At 37.5% G+C, this 19,832-nt stretch overlaps 1 protein-coding gene across 1 annotated transcript in view; it reads right to left on the bottom strand.

Annotated features, from left to right (window-relative positions):
• Positions 1-19,832, bottom strand: part of LOC149064951 (uncharacterized) — a 190,426-nt gene that overhangs the window by 88,141 nt on the left and 82,453 nt on the right. The window contains exon 2 of the mRNA XM_089254598.1: positions 16,369-16,485. Coding sequence (XP_089110724.1) covers positions 16,369-16,485 — 117 coding nt within the window. The remainder of the gene's footprint in view (positions 1-16,368; positions 16,486-19,832) is intronic.

The raw sequence follows: 19,832 nt of genomic DNA, 5'->3' as shown, positions 1-19,832 counted from the left end.
GTTTCAAGTAATAACTCAGAATTTTCACAGAGGCACTTTCTCTTGAAAGCCATCTTAAAAATTTCCCCTGAAAGTTCAACTTTTAGTGCTGCCCTCTGATGCCTCTAAAGTTTATACTCACAATATTTCTAACTAGGACTTTACGCAATTCTTCAAGTCAAGGCTTAACTCCCAGAGGTCAAAAGAAAAAAATTCTACAGTAAGAGAAAAGCAGCCTAATACACACATTTGCGACACCAGGTTCTGAAAGGGTTAGAGCAGAGGTGCGCAACACATTTTCAGTCCGCGGGCAAAACATTGCCTTCCCAAGAGTTAGGCTGACAGGGCTCCAGCCCTGCGGCCCGCGAGACAATTCTCATCATTTGTTCAATTTTTCCCGCTATAAATTCGCTACCGTGAAATGTCTGGCCCGCAAAAGGTCCCAGCCTAGGATTCCCGCTCCAGGATGTGAAGGGCCATGGAGCCAGATATCTGGCATTTCTACCGCTCGCGTTCCAGAAACTTGTATAGAGGGTGGCTATATGACATGCTTCGATTAATTATAGTCAGATAAATATATTCGTCTCACATATGTTTGGCTGTAACTGGCAACTTCATTTGGCTTTGACAACTTTTAAGGGCTTGCAACTGGGAACTTGACTCATCTTTGATAATTTTTCAATTATAATTAACAACTTTACTTGACTTTGACAATTTTGTTTGTCTGCAACCGGGAACTTTACATGACTTTGACAATTGTTTTGGCTGCAATTAATAACATTTATTTGCCTTTGACAACTGTTTTGGCTGTAACTGGCAAATTTACTTGCCTTTGCAATTTTTTTTGGTGATATCTCATATGCTTATGAAAAAAATATGATCAACCTAGTTATTTTTCGTGTTGTGTGTGTTTGTATGGGTACTTTTCTACCGGAACAGCTTTCACGGGCCGCCATGGGTAGGAGGTTGTCCACCCCTTGCCTTGATGTTATAATTTTGTTTAAAATCGTGAAAATACTAGATGAAAAATGAAAGATTGTTATGGAATTTTTCTCAAATTTTCCCCCGCCGTCTCGGAATAGAAAATTTGATGAATCTTTTAAATCTAAGGAAGTAGTACAATGGAGATGGATTTTTTCGGTCGGAAGAACCTGAATTACTCCACCTCGGTGCATTGACTTTTTCGATCGTTACTCATCACTATTTACGTCAAAGTTTTTTGTGAATAATAATTTAGTAATTTTTTTCCCCCTCGCCAATTCAAATGCGATGCAAATTCGTGTCAAAAGGGCGCCATCAATCAACACCTTCTACAAAAGAAACGAGTTCACCCACTTTTACTATTTTACTGAGACTTTATCACAGTGATGTAGCACCTTTCTTATCTGGCACGTTTTCTTCCATCGAAAACAAGAATTCTTTCCGACTGGAAGTTGAAGAAAAAAAAACATGTTTCAAAAAACAATATGAATTATATTCTTATCACGTCAGTTGTCAATTATTGTGTCGGCAACGGTCGTGTGATTTTGAACTTGACGTTGTTAATGATGCATTTAGAATTAGGTGGCTGGATATTCAGCTGTTCAATCGTCATAATTGTCTGAATACACGAGAGAGAGATAGAGAAACACGTCTTGGACAGATTTCTCGAAGTACATTGATTTATTTATTTAGTCCAGGGGTTCTCAAACTTTTATTCCCCGCAATTCCCTTGCCCATGGGGTTCATCTACGGCTCCCCTGAAGCTTTACGAACGTTTCGGAGAGATCGAAGAAAGATACAGGTCCAAAATTATGTGATTTGTTTTCATACAGCGCTATCTATCGACAAAAATGTAAACTAAGTTTTTTTCCTGTTAAAAAAATCCCTGTTCGTGAGAATAACTTTTACACAAATTGTATATTCAAATATATACCAGTTCCTTCAATTTTTCTTCTGGTGCAGAAAAAAATTAATTCAAATTTCTGTCGATAGAAGGCACTGCGCGAAAGCAAATCATCGCACCGTTGTAGGCCTGTTGCTCTCTGTGGCGAGACTTTTTAATTAACAGGGAGAACGGTTCGCATTTGCGCCTCAAAGTTGGGGGAAACCACAGAAAACCAACTTGATGCAAGGGCCTGATTACGAGGGCTCTAGCCTAGAGGCCCGATATAAACTTTATATGTTTCTTAATTTTTTTGTTAATAAATTTACCAGAAAATCAATCGGAGCTGTGGGTGCTCGAACATCCATGGTAATTTATGTCACGTGTCTGAGCGCCTACATAATTGATTCAGAAATCAAAATTGTCTACGTAGAGATCAAGATGAGAACTCAGAAATTCCAAACACTTCTGACGAGCCTGCATTTATTTCATTATACTATACAGTGAAACCTGTCAACTTGGACAATTACCCACACTGGACGGTTTTGAATGGAACCAGCCAAAATCCTTTAACACAGAATGTCCACAAAGTCTTCACTTTGGACACCTCTCTTAACTTGGACAGAGTTAAATGGAACTGTAAGTGCCCATGTTAGACTGGTTTTTACAGTTAATTTTATCACAACGACATTCCTTGTGAAACTAAACCATTACGACAGTTTGGGAATGGTTCTGGGAATTTAGACAAGGACTGCTAGATGAAAATTTATATGGAAAGGGGGCAATTTTTAAAAATGTTTCTTAGTTTGGCAGTGGAGTTCGATACATTTTACTGCGCAGAGATTTGTAAGGGACTCTTTGGGTCTGACTATGCTAAATATTCAGTTGTGGCTTCCAGAGCCACCTTTGGGGTAGTGTGACAGGTGTGGTCGTATCGGGCCCCACGTTTCTTGGATCCTGGACTGACGGTAATGATTTCTTTCGTAAATTCCGGAAATAATTCTGAATTTTCATCAATTCTGGATTCTCATCAATTTCGGAAGTATTTGTTCCATGTATTCTGAATTTTCATCATCTGAAAGTATTTCTTTCATTTATTCTGAGTTTTTATGGGTGCTGGGATTTTATCTCTGTTAATAATTTTTCTCATTTTTATGCACACACATTGATTCTGCATTTACATTAGTTCTCATAAAATTTCTGTTATTAGGTTCCAATTTTAATGGGTTTCGATATCATTTCTTTCATAAAATTAATTTTTTCCTATAAGAAATTTTCATTAACTTTTTCATTAACTCAAATTTAATAGTGTCTATATTTTTTTTATGAATTTTTTTCAGCATTCCTGTATATTTCGTTATAATGCGTGAATGTTTTAGGAACTGCCCCCCCCCCCCGCTTTCCCCACAGAATTTATTAAAACGTCTCTGGCCCAGTTTTTACTTTCGCATAGGGCTTCGCGTCTGGTAAGGGCGGCCCTTTGGGGCTTCCAATTTGCAGTCGGGTGTTTGGGCACCAACCTCCATTTCAAATCCTGGTGCAGACTATGCTATTAATATTCGATATCAGTTTTAAATTGCGAGTCAAGCATCTTTCCTAGTGATGAGCGGATTTGACCTAGCCTAGCCTCTGCAAAGTAAGAATCATGCATAGCAACGTCATGCTAAACGTAATCATGCACACATACTAAACAATGAACAAAGCTACAATTTTATTAAAAAAAAAGTTATTTATTTTGATAAAAAATTTCTTTTAGAGCAATTGAAACTTAACATTGATTATAAAATTTTTTGTTGAATATTTATAAGAAATTTAAAATATGAAAATTAAATTTTGAAAAGTCTAGACTTAAAATATTAAATATGTAAGTATGAGAACTCGTCACTCGTGGAGATTGATCCCAAGAGATGGCAGCACCATATACAAGTAGTTTACCAGCGGAGCTCGTTTCGAGCTGAACTTTATTTGAATAGCAAGTCACATATTTAGAGCCGTCTAAATGAGTTCTAGGCAGCAGGGCCACCCTGCAGACGTAGTGCCATGGCCAGTGCCGTCTTAACGCATAGCCCGGGGGGCCTCAAGAGAAGAGGGGGCCTCAGAAAACTGAAAAGTAGTTGAATTATTCGAAAATTTGCTAGGTAGGACTTCGGAAAAATCATTCGGCCCGGGGGCCCACGATGCTCTTAAGACGGCCCTGGCCATGGCCCCCACATCCTAGACCAGAGCCCCTAAGCTGGGATCTTTTGCGGGGGCCCCCGGTCAGACTTTTCACGGGCCCTTCTGTAGTTAATTTATAGCTTTCTTTCTAAAGGGAAAAAGGTAAAAGAAAGTAAGTTAATTTAAAGCGTGAAAAAGCGAAAAATGACGAGAATTGTCCCGTGCCCCAGGGCTAGAGCTATGTCAGCCCTACCCTGGTGGGGGGGGGGGCATGCGTTGGGCACAGTGGGTCGAGAGGTGTTTTGACAATTCCATGGCGCTTTAGCCATGAATTTTATATATTCTGTAGAAGAGGGGAATCGAAAATTCCGACAACTCATAATAATTCAAGAAATATATCCCAGCGTCTGTCGACATTCAGAATAAATGGAAGAAGTAATTCCCGAAATTTGTGAAAATTCAGAGTAAATGGAAGAATAATACTTTTAGAATTAATGAAAATACAGAATAAATGAATGAAATACTTTTAAAATTCACGAAAATTCAAAATAAATTGAATAAATAATTCCAGAAAAATTGATGAAAATTATAAATTCTCAAAATGAAGAAATTCAGAAAATTCCAGAATTACTTCTTTCTAGATGAAAATGTATAGTTCCAGAATTTAATAAAATGAATTATTATTACTTTAAGTGCGGGGACTAACAAAACGATGGGCCCAGCGTGACCGCACACCTGCTCTACGAGTCAGGACCGGGCTTGGGGCAATTTGAGCAAAAAGTTCGGCCCTCTACAATTTCTGTATGCATCCTCATCCCACCCCCCCGAAAAAGAACGTCTAAGTCCCGGGAATCAACCTTATATAACTAATTTTTTACTAGAGAGAGAGAGATTTATTGGAAAAATAAATGAGCGGGGCTGACAGGGCTCTGGGACAGTCCTCATAATTTTTTGCATTTTCACGCTATAAATTAACTATAGAAGGGCCCGTGAAAAGTCTGAAAGGGGCCCCTGCAAAAGACCCCAGCCTGGGGGGCCCTGCTCCAGGATGTGGGGGGGCCATGGTAAGAGTAGGGGCCTCTTATACGTATTTGTGCATATGTTTGTAAATGGGGGAGGGGGGGGGAGTATAAGGCTCACATTTTTTTTTATTTACTATACTGTTTCTATAAAATGATTGAAGACAGGACGTTGTTAGGCAGTTGAAACCGAAACTAAATATAGGTATTCGAAGTATTTTTACACCGTTTAGCCCCCTCCCTAAATATTTGCGCTTCTTTCATCTACTTTGTTTCGAGCGTCGGGAAACCAAATCATAGGCGGAGATAGACTTGGAAGTCTGGGGGGGGGCACGGTCATTATTGATGGGGGGCATGATGATGATGATGATGTCAATTCATCAATACAAATATGTATTAAATCAGTCGACTTCACCTTCGGTGCTTGGGGGGGGGGGGTGAAGCCCCCCACGCCCCAGCCCCAGCATCTCCGCCCATGAACCCAAATATATCTAGTGCTTTCTAGAGCTATCTATCTGGTCCGCAACTAGATGCTTGGTCGGGCGGGGCAAGCAAACATTTTGGTGCCCCTTTGTAATGTTGAAAAAGCGGTTAAAGCGTGAAATTTGAGCCATGGTCTGGCACCCAGAGACCAGACCAACTTGCTACCCTCCCCAATTTTCAGAATTTATGAAATTATTAATTTTCAGAATTAATAAAATTAATAATTCTAAATTTGATGAAAATGTAGAGTTACTGAAAAACCAGAATTAATGTTAGAAATACTTCCAGAGTTAGTAACTCTCTTTCAGAAAAAAATAATCTTAGAATCCATCAAAGAAATAATTTCAGAATCGACGAAAAAACAGAATTAGTGAAAATCCAGAATTATTGAAAGAAATAATCTCAGAGTCAATCAAAGAAATAACGTCATAATTAATGATAGCACAGAATTACTGGAAATCCAGAATTACTGAAAGAAATAATCTCAGAGTCAATCAAAGAAATAATGTCATAATTAATGATAGCACAGAATTATTGGAAATCCAGAATTACTGCAAAAAATAATCTCAGAGTCAATCAAAGAAATAATTTCATAATTGATGAGAACACAGAATTACTGGAAATCCAGAATTACTGAAAGAAATAATCTCAGAGTCAATCAAAGAAATGATTTCATAATTAATGATAGCACAGAATTACTGGAAATCCAGAATTACTGAAAGAAATAATCTCAGAGTCAATCAAAGAAATAACGTCATAATTAATGATAGCACAGAATTACTGGAAATCCAGAATTACTGAAAGAAATAATCTCAGAGTCAATCAAAGAAATAATGTCATAATTAATGATAGCACAGAATTATTGGAAATCCAGAATTACTGCAAAAAATAATCTCAGAGTCAATCAAAGAAATAATTTCATAATTGATGAGAACACAGAATTACTGGAAATCCAGAATTACTGAAAGAAATAATCTCAGAGTCAATCAAAGAAATGATTTCATAATTAATGATAGCACAGAATTACTGGAAATCCAGAATTACTGAAAGAAATAATCTCAGAGTCAATCAAAGAAATAATTTCAGAATTGATGAGAACACAGAATTAATGGAAATCCAGAATTACTGAAAGAAATAATCTCAGAGTCAATCAAAGAAATAATTTCATAATTGATGAGAACACAGAATTAATGGAAATCCAGAATTACTGAGAGAAATAATCTCAGAGTCAATCAAAGAAATAATTTCATAATTAATGATAGCACAGAATTACTGGAAATCCAGAATTACTGAAAGAAATAATCTCAGAGTCAATCAAAGAAATAATTTCAGAATTGATGAGAACACAGAATTAATGGAAATCCAGAATTACTGAAAGAAATAATCTCAGAGTCAATCAAAGAAATAATTTCAGAATTGATGAGAACACAGAATTAATGGAAATCCAGAATTACTGAAAGAAATAATCTCAGAGTCAATCAAAGAAATAACGTCATAATTAATGATAGCACAGAATTACTGGAAATCCAGAATTACTGAAAGAAATAATCTCAGAGTCAATCAAAGAAATAACGTCATAATTAATGATAGCACAGAATTACTGGAAATCCAGAATTACTGAAAGAAATAATCTCAGAGTCAATCAAAGAAATAATGTCATAATTAATGATAGCACAGAATTATTGGAAATCCAGAATTACTGCAAAAAATAATCTCAGAGTCAATCAAAGAAATAATTTCATAATTAATGATAGCACAGAATTACTGGAAATCCAGAATTACTGAAAGAAATAATCTCAGAGTCAATCAAAGAAATAATTTCAGAATTGATGAGAACACAGAATTAATGGAAATCCAGAATTACTGAGAGAAATAATCTCAGAGTCAATCAAAGAAATAATTTCATAATTAATGATAGCACAGAATTACTGGAAATCCAGAATTACTGAAAGAAATAATCTCAGAGTCAATCAAAGAAATAATTTCAGAATTGATGAGAACACAGAATTAATGGAAATCCAGAATTACTGAAAGAAATAATCTCAGAGTCAATCAAAGAAATAATTTCAGAATTGATGAGAACACAGAATTAATGGAAATCCAGAATTACTGAAAGAAATAATCTCAGAGTCAATCAAAGAAATAATTTCATAATTAATGATAGCACAGAATTACTGGAAATCCAGAATTACTGAAAGAAATAATCTCAGAGTCAATCAAAGAAATAATTTCATAATTAATGATAGCACAGAATTACTGGAAATCCAGAATTACTGAAAGAAATAATCTCAGAGTCAATCAAAGAAATAATTTCAGAATTGATGAGAACACAGAATTAATGGAAATCCAGAATTACTGAAAGAAATAATCTCAGAGTCAATCAAAGAAATAATTTCATAATTAATGATAGCACAGAATTACTGGAAATCCAGAATTACTGAAAGAAATAATCTCAGAGTCAATCAAAGAAATAATTTCAGAATTGATGAGAACACAGAATTAATGGAAATCCAGAATTACTGAAAGAAATAATCTCAGAGTCAATCAAAGAAATAATTTCATAATTAATGATAGCACAGAATTATTGGAAATCCAGAATCACTGAAAGAAATAATCTCAGAGTCAATCAAAGAAATGATTTTAGAACTTATGATAATGAAGAATTAAATGAAGTTATCAATAATTTCAGGTTCCCTTGTATGACTCGGAGCAACATTAGCCCACCCGTTAAGACGTCACCCTACTTATTTATAATGAAAAATTTCTTGTAATGATGGGAGAAGCACAGAAATGTCAGATTCAATTAACAATAGCGATATCTGACACATGACATCTTGGGAGACAAAAGTTATAAATAACCGAGAACTCAGTGACAACTCATTGTCTTCCCAATAACGGCAGTTAATTTCCAAGAGTCTTCCCATCATAGGAGCCATTTATACTTATTACACGAGAACAAATAGACTCCGTGCACCACCCTTGACGAACAGTTCATCAATCACATAATTACCAGTCTTAATTACTAAGAGACCCAATCCATCTTGAATGTGGCCACATAGTGGGTGTATTGCCATCAATGAGAAACGTATTCCGCTTCGGGAAGTCTCAACCTAGATCATGCATGCTCAAAGCGGGCTAAATGTGGCCTTCTGCGTCATCTGATGTGGCCCGTGACGTCAAATATAATTTTGTAAAAGAGAATGAAGCAGCTTATATGTTTGTTTAGATCATTTCTGTGACCCGCAGGGTGCAGCTTCGCGTCACTTGAGTGACCCGTGACACATTTCCAGATCACTTAAGCGGTTCGCGACACATTTACAGGTCAGACAACTGGCCCACGATATGTTCCCAGATCGTTTGACTGACCTGTGGCATAGTTCTAGAGCATTTAAGTGACCAGCTGCGCATTTATAACCCACATAAATAGCCGGCGGCACATTCCCAGATCACTTTAGTGACTCGCGAAAATTTTACAGATCACTTGAGTGGAATGCGGCACTGTCTCAAAGCATTTAAGCGACTATTAAAAACCACTTAAGTGGCCTGCGGCACATACGCAAATCCCCTTACTGCGTGATCTTCGGCAATTTTATAGATCCCTTATGTGACCTGCGACACAGTTCCAGAGCACTTCAGTGGCCCGCGGCACAGTGTCACATCATTGAAACGGCACATTTTCAGATCGATTAAGTCACCTGCGACGCATTTTGAACTAAATCAAGTGGCCCACGACAGAACTTCTAACTGAATGAAGTGGCCCACCCTCTCTCCTAGAGAACACTGTTCTTTAAGGTTGGACACCGTTCACCTATACCAGTGTTTCGCAAAGTGGGCAGTATCGCTGGAAGGATCCAGGGAAGCATTGGAATATTTCGGTTTAGTATAGGACCCTATGGGTTTTCTATTGAGTGAAGGGACGACGACGACAAGACAGATTTTTGGAAGAAGGGGGGGGGGCGAGACAATTTTATGGTGCCCTGAAATGGGCCGACGCTCTTTGAAAAATTATCATCAGGAAAACACTTGGTGTTGTAAAACTAATTCTGGCCGCAGATTTATGAGACAGGCCACAGAATTCATCTCGAAAACTACCTTGTTGTTAGTATGAAATGCTACTGAAAGATGGCGCTATAAAAATTTTTGCATTTTTTTTTTACTTTCCACTCAATTTTATTCCTTGGACGAATCATGCGAATTAGGTAACCGCATAACCCTAATTTTTCCCATAACCTCGGTCATCCCAATATTCTTTCTTTTTACGAAAACGTCCCGTTTTGTTTTTCTGGTGTTTTCAACCAATTTCCCGCACAGACCCGATTTCAATTACCCTGACCCAAATTGAAAAAAAAACCACAAAACTTGACCAACACCGCCAAGAAATATCGATCCCGACTTATCTGGTAACTACAGGAAGTTAAGTGTAACACTTTATTTATATTCTAACTGTTCCGACAGGTGCGTGACGTTCCTCTAAAAATAAAACTCGTGTAGTAAAGGCACGAGCGTGCACGCGCCCTGGGTTCGTGACGGGCCACGCCCCGGCGGGTGCTTTTATTTTTTATTTTGGTGACTTTCTGTTGTCAGAAGACGTCACAACGGTCACGAAAGTCATCTTAAATAAAAATTTTAGTGAATAATTTTCCCCCATTCACGGAAAACGGCTCACAAATATCCGCAAACAGAATGACGGAAGTGTTACAGTCACGTTTTTCGTTCGGGTTGTTCCTGTTCAGTATATTTTAAACCAGAGGTTCCCATACTCAGGCCCGCAGGCCAAATGCGGCCAGTCGATGGATTCCACTCGATCCGCTAAAGTTCCGATAGAAAAGTATCACACACAGTGCATACACAACACGACAAAAATACCTAGGCTGACCATATTTCCTCCATAAAAATACGGATATCGCCAAAAATCTTGTCGAGTCAAGTGAAGTCATGGCCCCCCACAACTTGGAGCAGGGCCCCTAGGCTGAGATCTGTTACGGATCCTACTGTCACACTTTTCACGGGCATTTTTATAGTTAATTTATAGAGTGAAAAAGTAAAAAATGATGAAAATACAAGTAGTCCCCGGACCCCAGGGCTAGAGCGCTGTCAGCCCTCGCCCTTGTGGGAGCCATGAGTGAAGTTGACAGTTAACAGCCAAAAAAAGCTCTCAAAAGGCAAATAAAATTGCCAATTGCAGCGAAAACATTGTCAAAGGAAAGTTAAATTGCCAACTATAGCTGAAATTGCTGAAAAATTGAAAATCGCGGAAAATGATGGGTATCGCAAGTCAAAATGTAATTCGCCATAAAAGCGTATGTTAGATGAATATGTATGAGATAAATATATTTGACCATAATTCCCCATGATTTTAATTATATTATGGTGATTATGACTCTAATTCGTGAAAATAATCTTAATTCTTGACTTAAAAAACTCAAATAAGCCTTGTGGAAAATATGGGATTAAACGGAACATTTTATTTAAAAAAAACAAAACAAAACAGCCAAAAATATAGGAATGACCCATAAAATATGCGTCGTATGGCGACTCTTTACAGGGGCTCATTTATAGTTTTGCCGCCCTTATCCCACAAGGATCACTGGCTGCGAGTGGATTTGCATGACCCGTCTCAAAAGCTCCCTGCGAATCCAGTTTGGGTCGTGACATATAGTTCAAGAGCCCCTGGTTTTCAGTGGAATTGAACGACCCATCTCAGAAGTCTCCTGCAACCCAATTTTGGGTCGCGACCCACATGATTTAAAATACTGAAATCGTTGTGTAGCCATCGATACCAAAGGTCACAATCTCTCGATGACTGAGTATGGAACCCCCAAAGCACTATTAATAACGAATAACGAATCAACCGAGCATAAAATGGAAAAATAAAATCTCTCAACATGACACTCTTCAATGCGTTTAAGATCAATAAGAAACATGCACCCTCCTATGTCATAACTCATGTTTAGATGAACTCTTTTATCCCCACTTTTTTGCTGGTACAATTATCTTGATAATGACTGACTGCATGTTACTAGATGCGACCCAATGCGTATGATTCCATACAGTCACTGCACGTATCGAGCCAATTATTCACCAAAGGGGAAAAAGACCATCCCAATCACCGTGTATTTTAATCAGAATTTATGATCTAAGGATTAAACTAATCTCGCTGCTTTACATTCTATATTCAGCAGATGGCATCGGATGACTCAGCTCAACAGCTGCCCGCGCCATCCCCCCTCCCGCATCAGCCCAATATTCAGCATTCATTATAAGACCTTACTTTTTAATAAAAGCTCTACGGAGGGCTTGAATACAAATCCCGATTGCACGTACCTCCTATTCAAGGTGAGGGTGTTTTACTGTCGAAGAGGGTCGGCGAGGGATTTGAGATTTTTAAAAATAGATGTTGGATTTGCACGGCCCAAATCAATCACGATATATTTTTTTTTCCTCCCACCACCCCTTAAAACACCCAATTACAATCAAAACCCTATTGTGCTATTGTCGGCGGTATATGGTCTTTGGGTTCCTGGGATATTTATAGTGCCTGTTCTCCCTCCGTTTCCATTCAGCTATTAGGAAAAACTAAGGAAAAGTGCCTACACCGTCCCCCCCAAACGAGAAAACTCGTTACGTCTGAAAATTTGTTTAGAGTTAAAAGTAATTTAAAAACTGATTTAAGGAATTCAACTCCATACCTAATCGTGCTGCGTCTGATGTGTGATTGGTTCATCTGAGAAGCTATATTGATATTGATCCTTAATCGGTTTTCAATATACTAACTATACGAACGTTGTAAAATGGGAATTGAATTGTTCCCACATAATCGGATATTGTGCGCTCTGTATCGTTACAATTTTAGCATATGTACTAGCCGAAGTGTAGTGCAGTTGTATGATACTGTTATAGTTGGATATTGTGTGCTGAAATCGCTAATATCTGATTAAGCGGGGAAGACTCTACAGTCAGATTGTCAGAGGATATATGATCCGGAAGATGACACGGAAACGCCGATAGAAAAAACCGGAAAGAGGAAGTAATTGAAATAACAATATAATAATAATAATAATAAAAAAGTATTAATTGGCAATATTAAAAACGACCCTGCGTAGACAAAGAAACGGTTACGGTCAGCAACTGATGCAAAATAAATAATTTTGACCTGCGGGAATTGATTATCAGTAATAAACACGGGTCAGATTCAAGGTAAAACTGGATCGTGGTCTCACAGGCTTTTACGATTTCTTCAGGCAAATTGGGTAAAACAAAGAAGTGGCGTAATTCATTGAGCAAACATTTCTCTAAGTGGAGTGCATTCACCCTCTTATTTATTCAGAGAACGGCCACTTCAAATAACATGACACTGTCAGAGAGAGAGAGAGAGAAAAGAATATCAACTGCTTCATGTGTACTTAACTGTAATCTCTCTCACGAATATACGTAGGCGGCTGTTATACATAACATACGACAAGGCATGTTTGCGTTTCGCATTTTAGCCACTAAACAAGAACGAACTTCTTTGTCGTGGTCCGAAAACGTCGAAGTATTTCTATAAATACGTTTCGTGTATGTCGTGAGGTATTATAAGATTGAAATATTGTCTTTGGTGGTTCGATTCTACGCAGAAGACTATGGAATTTCTTTCAAGAAAATTCATCTCTGCATCGTATCCAGCTATCAATACTTAGCATGAATAGCGGAAAGTGGCATCACGTCGTCATGGGGTGGGGGGGGGGGTATTGTCGCTTTGAACCGGGGCCGTATAACAAGGATTGTCCCTTGAGGTGCGTGCTGGAGTCGGTACCAACTGATTATTGTGTTGACTGAAAGCCAACTCGAAACAGATAATTTCTATTCGTCGGAACTTTGAAATAATTTTTAATTATCTTTTTTTGCTTTCATTTGAATTAGGTGTAGCTTTTAAAAACCCTGGGCTTCGTTATTACCAATATAACTGCAACAAAAACATGGGAAGCAAATATAAAAGAAAATGTTAATATAAAATGTTTGAAGCTATTATTATCGTTATTTTGAATGCTTAATTATCGTTATTTTGAATGCTTAATTATCGTTATTTTGAATGCTTAATTATCGTTATTTTGAATGCTTAATTATCGTTATTTTGAATGCTTAATTATCGTTATTTTGAATGCTTAATTATCGTTATTTTGAATGCTTAATTATCGTTATTTTGAATGCTTAATTATCGTTATTTTGAATGCTTAATTATCGTTATTTTGAATGCTTAATTATCGTTATTTTGAATGCTTAATTATCGTTATTTTGAATGCTTAATTATCAAAAGACAGTATTACCACAACTACTTCTTAGATTGATTTTTTTCCATTTCTTCGCTTTGTCCCTATTCAAACTTTTAATTCTGAACTCGAGAATTCATATTTGTTTATCACTGTGTGATCTACACTAGAATCACAAATATATATATATATACACATATATAGTGACATCACATACCAGTGACATTATCATGAACGATTACTCACTTAAAACAGTAAAATAAGCCACTAAAATTCAAAATAACCTTCTTCAATACAGTACGTTTTGTAAGCTGATGTCGTCTGAGAGTAAAAAGTAGCACCGCCGTAGCTCCGAGACCTCGCCCACAGAGCCAAGGTGCCAAACACAACATCAAAGAAATGAAACCGTCCTTGCTATACAGCCCTGGCTTTGAGCAGTAACTCATGTCGACAATAGCCCCCAGCTGAGCCAGATGGCTCTCCATTGCTATGTTCCAATATTGTTTTAATGCTCCAAGAATGAAACTGTAATGTTTCAATATAACGCAATTATAATGTTCCGATAATGATTAGAGCACGTTACCTGACGGCTCAAGAAAGTCTATGCGGAATTAGTCTTTGTGTATTGGCATTTCCGGGTTGGGGTGTTCACAAGCCAGATACGGATGTTAGAAGAGGGGGGAGGAATCAGATAAGTGACAATCGTGTTTCGTGAGACCCACAAGTCACATACGCTTTTTTGTTGGGAAAGACGTATTTCAGGCGTGTACCAACGTTGCATAAGAATTTCGAGATGTTATGATAGTCACATACGAAGTGTACGTCGGAAAGCTGCATTTCGCTTTTGTAGGGCTATGGGGAAGGGGGATACGCAAGTATTTCATTGAAGCACAAAAGATTGAAAACCACAGCAAAAGAAGCTTGGTGAGCAGCTGAATCGAATAAGAGGTACTTGAAAATTCAAAATAATCAGAAAAAAAAAACGAAAATTAGAATTCTTGCTATTACGGATACAGATTCTGGGGGGGTCACAACAGGTAAATTGACAAATAATGGTACCAAGAAACTTGAGAGACGAATTGGTTCCGGTTTTGAAGGAATTGGTGGCGATACTGCGCCGATGAAAAATGTAACATCGCATGAAAATTTTTGATGCCGTATTTTTGTTATGATGATGTAAAATGTAATATTGGCGTCATACTAGTGCGAATATGAGAAAAAGGTCATTGCATGCGCTTCCGTTGAACGAAGAGCCATTGTTAATTGATACTATAGTTATAAATAAATTACCAATAATAATAATATATATATATATATATATTAATAATGCATATTAATATCAACTAATAATAATATACTACAAATATTCAAGTTATAAGTATTTAAATTATTAATTATAATACTAACGATATATACTATAGCTATCACTCACTAAACGTAATCTCATGTCTATGATTGATACCAATTTAGGTTCGCTCACCGCTAGGGAACGCTACAGCGGATGCTTTGACTAATGAAATAATTTTAATTTATATGTGTTTACATAACTGCAATGATTTGATCATAATGATTACAACGAGCTCATGCGAAACAAATGGTCAGAATCAAAGTTTTCAATGATTTTTTATTGCAAACGCCGACGTGCTTTAGGTTCTGTAGCCGCAGGGGAAATAAAAACAAGATATTTAGAGCGAGAGGCTTCCCTGATCAAACACCTGACACTCTCTTACGGGTCGGGTGACAAAATGGAAATAATAAATTTCCTCTCGTATAAAACCGCAGGACATCATTATAGAAACTATTCCTCCCCGATTCGTCCCTCTCCAAACATCGTGATTCGGATCAACGACTAAATGATGACGTGTACAGGGTACAAAATTGGATTCCGCTTCCCTGTACAAACTCTCTCCGGGACCGTGGAAATCTGGACCAAAATGGACTCGTCAACTCATATCAGTGAGTCACGGCCATCAAAATAAATTTCGAAAATTGGAATTGTAAAAAGAAGGCATGTTTGTTGAAAAAATAACTGCCGGAAAGTTTTCCGAGCCATTGAGCGGAAAATCTTGGTATTGACTGAAAAAAATCACGATAAAATACAAAAAAAAAACAAGGGATGTCAATGGAGAGTCTCATTAACTTTAAAAATGGCTGCATAAAAATCACAGTAAAAATCAGGAAAAACAAGTAGAGTAGGTAATCTCCAGCTCAAAAATTGTTGCATTTAATACTTTATTTAGCAGTGTTGCTCTCAAGCAACGTGAGATTCTTTTATGTTTCAAGTAAAGGCATTTCATATTGGGAGCTCTTTTCAACGTTGATGCTTCTAAGTAACTCCTAAAAATCAATTTTTACTTATGAGCTGTTTGTGAAGTTTCTATAATTACCAGCAGAATGACCCAAATGTACTCGTGTCTCCTATTTCTTGATAAGCCAAGCAAGATTTTGACAATTGCATTTTGGTGGGAAAATACCCATGTGCGGAGGAGACATATTGCTTTGCGAATCAATGAGTAGTCTCTTGAATATTGGAAAATATATTATTATGATTTCTTGAATTTTTCAATTAGTATTTGAACGAATATAAATAAATTTATTTCTGATAATTATAACTCACCCATTGACGAGAGGAGGCGATACAAACGGTAAATTTGATTGGTCAGTGAAGAGGTCTTCCTGATGGTCGTAAACCAAGGTTTCGACCATGGAGCCTTTCGAACTTCCAAAGGATACTCTGTGGGAAAGGAAAAAAAAACAATGAAAAGTGAAACTCACATAAAAGTGAAATAAATTGTAACATTGCCATTGAAAGTAGGAAAAATCAACACATCAGTCTCTATATATTCAATTGCAATCAAATTTCTGTGAAGAGCAACCTCTACATAAAGTGGGCTACCATTTTTTTGCCGATCTGGAACATATTTCTTATGCATTCGCTCAATTCTGATAAGCATCCCCTTTCCGAAGGGCCAGTATATTTTCAAAAACTGTAATAACGTCTCTTTTAGAGAAGTTTCATTGTATTCTGTAAAGTTTGCTTTTTAGCATAGCATTGTATGAAACGGCGAAGCCCAAACTAAGGATTTCGTCAAGAAATTGTCATTTTGTAAAACCTAAGAATCAACTGTTACATTAATATACATATATTTTTTGTCAGCAAAACAATTTCTTTCTTGTTTGGAAAATGATGATTATGTCGGTATAGTATATATATTATGTGAAAATACTGCTTTAATACATAATAACATCTTCTGACTTAACATTTCCTTACGTGACACTATTCTGACATAATCATGATTTTCCAAACGAGAAAATAAAAAAATCTCGGTGAATTTTCCTTTTTTCAGATGGATAATATCTCGGTTGATCCAGGAGACATTTTGAAGAGGTAATTTTGATAGGGACAGTGGCTTTCCATTTTTCGATAACAGTTTAAAATTTACTCCAGACAATACGAATATCATTCGAAGATGATACTGCATTAAAACAGTTGTTCGAAAGTTTGCCACGCCGCTAGGCCGGAAGAGGTCTCTGCAACGGAATAAGTCCGATGACAGAGTTCTGGTGTTCATTCGCATATTAAAACGGCATTAATTGGCGTTCAAAAAATAATTGTTACATTGATACCATTTGAATAGTAATGACCGTCAAGTGTTGATGTTGATGAAAAACTGGTACAATTACTATGGAGAGGGAGAGATTGTATTTAATATTATAACATAATAACGTATTATATGTTTGTATTAATAGTGAAGCCACTGTTGTTTTTGCATTACTCGTGAAAATATTGTGTTTGCATTGCTCGTGAAAATAATATGTCCGTATCGCTTCTGAAATCATTGTTATGTTTGTATCGCTCATGAAATCTTTGTAATGGCTGTATTACTCATGAAAATATACGTTCCAGATTTGCATCGAACATGAAAACATTTTTTATGGTTATTCACACACACATGAAAATATAATGATTGTATAACTCAAAAAAATAATATGATTGTCTTACACATGAAACCAGGGACGCAACTAGATTCTTGACCAGCTGGGACGACCACGCATTTCGGCGTTCCCTTGTAATGTTGAAGGAGGGAATTAGAGGGTGAAATTTGCGCTCTTCCCCCTCTGGTCTGGCACCTCGGACTTCTGACCCACTTGAACCTCCCCCCCCCCCCACTAGTGGTGGCCCTGCGTGAAACCATCACCCTTTTTGAATTAATCGTGGAATCACTACAGTATTCGTTGTATTCATGAAAACAATATTTTCGTACTGCTAGTGTAATTATTTTTTATGCTTGCATTACATTTGGGAATATTATTATAATGCGTTGCTCACATCAGAAACGAATTTATGTGGTTTTGTCACCTACTATTACTACTACTAAATCACACATGCACCTCGACCACATTCCTCTGCGGAGCTTCTAACGAATTGGTAAATGTTGGTGCTGGAACGTGTGTGTACGTGTTTTGAACTTGAATGAAGTTTGTTTCTGTGCAGTGCTTGTTATGTATGCAGTGCTGCGATCTGTCATCAGTTTTTCTAATTATGAGAGAAGTGTAATGATTGAATAATCGATGCGAGTCCGTCACTATGACCACTCGACCACGACAGCGCCGGTTTTGTCACCTTGGGACTATTCAAATTTCCCCCACCATCCTCCAGTTCTGGTCTGATTTTCTTGACCCACCGAACTTGCAGGCATTGGCTGCAGCCATTTGACCCTTCCTGTAAATACGCCTGTGATGGTCAAAGTATTGAATACGTTTCCTAAACGTCCAAACAATATTGGCGATTACCACACTGGAGTAAACGTGAAACTGCGCAGCTGAGTTCGTTCGATATTAATACTGTAATACGTGATGTGAGACACAATAACGAGCAGGAAATTCTCCATCAACTTCCTCCAGAGTTGGTATTTTGCCAAAAGAAGACACAAAAAAAAACCAGCCAATTCTTCCGGGTTCGCATCAGTAATGAAACGGTGCTGAGGAAACAAAACACTACAACAGAGAGAGAACATGTCCATTCAGTGGTCTTTTTATTTCATTTTAGGTAGAAAATATCCGGTTTTCATGAAAGAAGGTGTCAGCTGGAAAAAATTGTTATTAAACCTCTTCTGAATAGCCATCTAGTTTTTTTTTGTTGTTTTGTTTCTGTACATGAACCAACATTGTTTCATGATGAATCATCCGAACGGACCTACGAGTCACGTGGCTTGTCATGTAACACGTGCGTGTGCGGAATATTCATCGCTAATAATTAAACACCGCGCAATTCACCGAAAGTAAAGTTCACCGCCATGCAATTCACCGAAAGGAAAATTTGTTGCTGGGAAAATTCATCGAAAGCAATTCCTCGGAAGTAAACTGATCCACCGCTTTGCCGAAATCACCGAAAGTAAAATTTACCACTGGAAAAATTCACCGCCATGCAATTCACCGAAAGTAAAATTCACCGCAATGCAATTCACCGAAAGTAAAATTCACCGCAATGCAATTCACCGAAAGTAAAATTCATCGCCACGTAATTCACCGAAAGTAAAATTTACCACTGTGAAAAATTCACCAACAACTCACCACTAAAAAAATTCCCAGCCACGCAATTCACCGAAAGGAAAATTTACCGTTAGGAAAATTCACCGACCACAATTCCCCGACAAAGTGATGAGCCAGTGAGTGATTAATGAAGTGAATCAGGGAGTTAGTGATTGAGAAAATGAGCTAATGAATGAGCAGGTGAGAAAATGAGTGAGTCACCCATACGGTTAATCAGTCACATGGCAACTCACCCATACATACTGTCACTCACTCACTTGGTCAGTGACTCGCTTAATTGCTCATTCATTCGGTCAATCATTCAGCATGGCTCACTCAATCGCTCGCTCACCCACCACTCACTTCATCACTCCATGACCACTCGTACACACGGTAACTCACACATCCACTCGCTCTGTCACTCACTCGCGGTCACTTGGACGCTCACATACTCATTCACCTGCTCAATTACTCACTCGCTTATTCATTTACTTTCTGAATTACTCGGTAACTCACTCTCTGGTAACGAGAATTTTCAACTGAGTAATG

The sequence above is a fragment of the Pholcus phalangioides genome, unplaced genomic scaffold (genome assembly GCF_987345545.1).
Source record: "Pholcus phalangioides strain wild (caught in Gottingen) unplaced genomic scaffold, Ppha-v1.0 ptg000042l_1, whole genome shotgun sequence".
NCBI classification, from domain to species: Eukaryota; Metazoa; Arthropoda; class Arachnida; order Araneae; family Pholcidae; genus Pholcus; species Pholcus phalangioides.
This window is presented reverse-complemented; position numbering and strand designations above follow the sequence as displayed.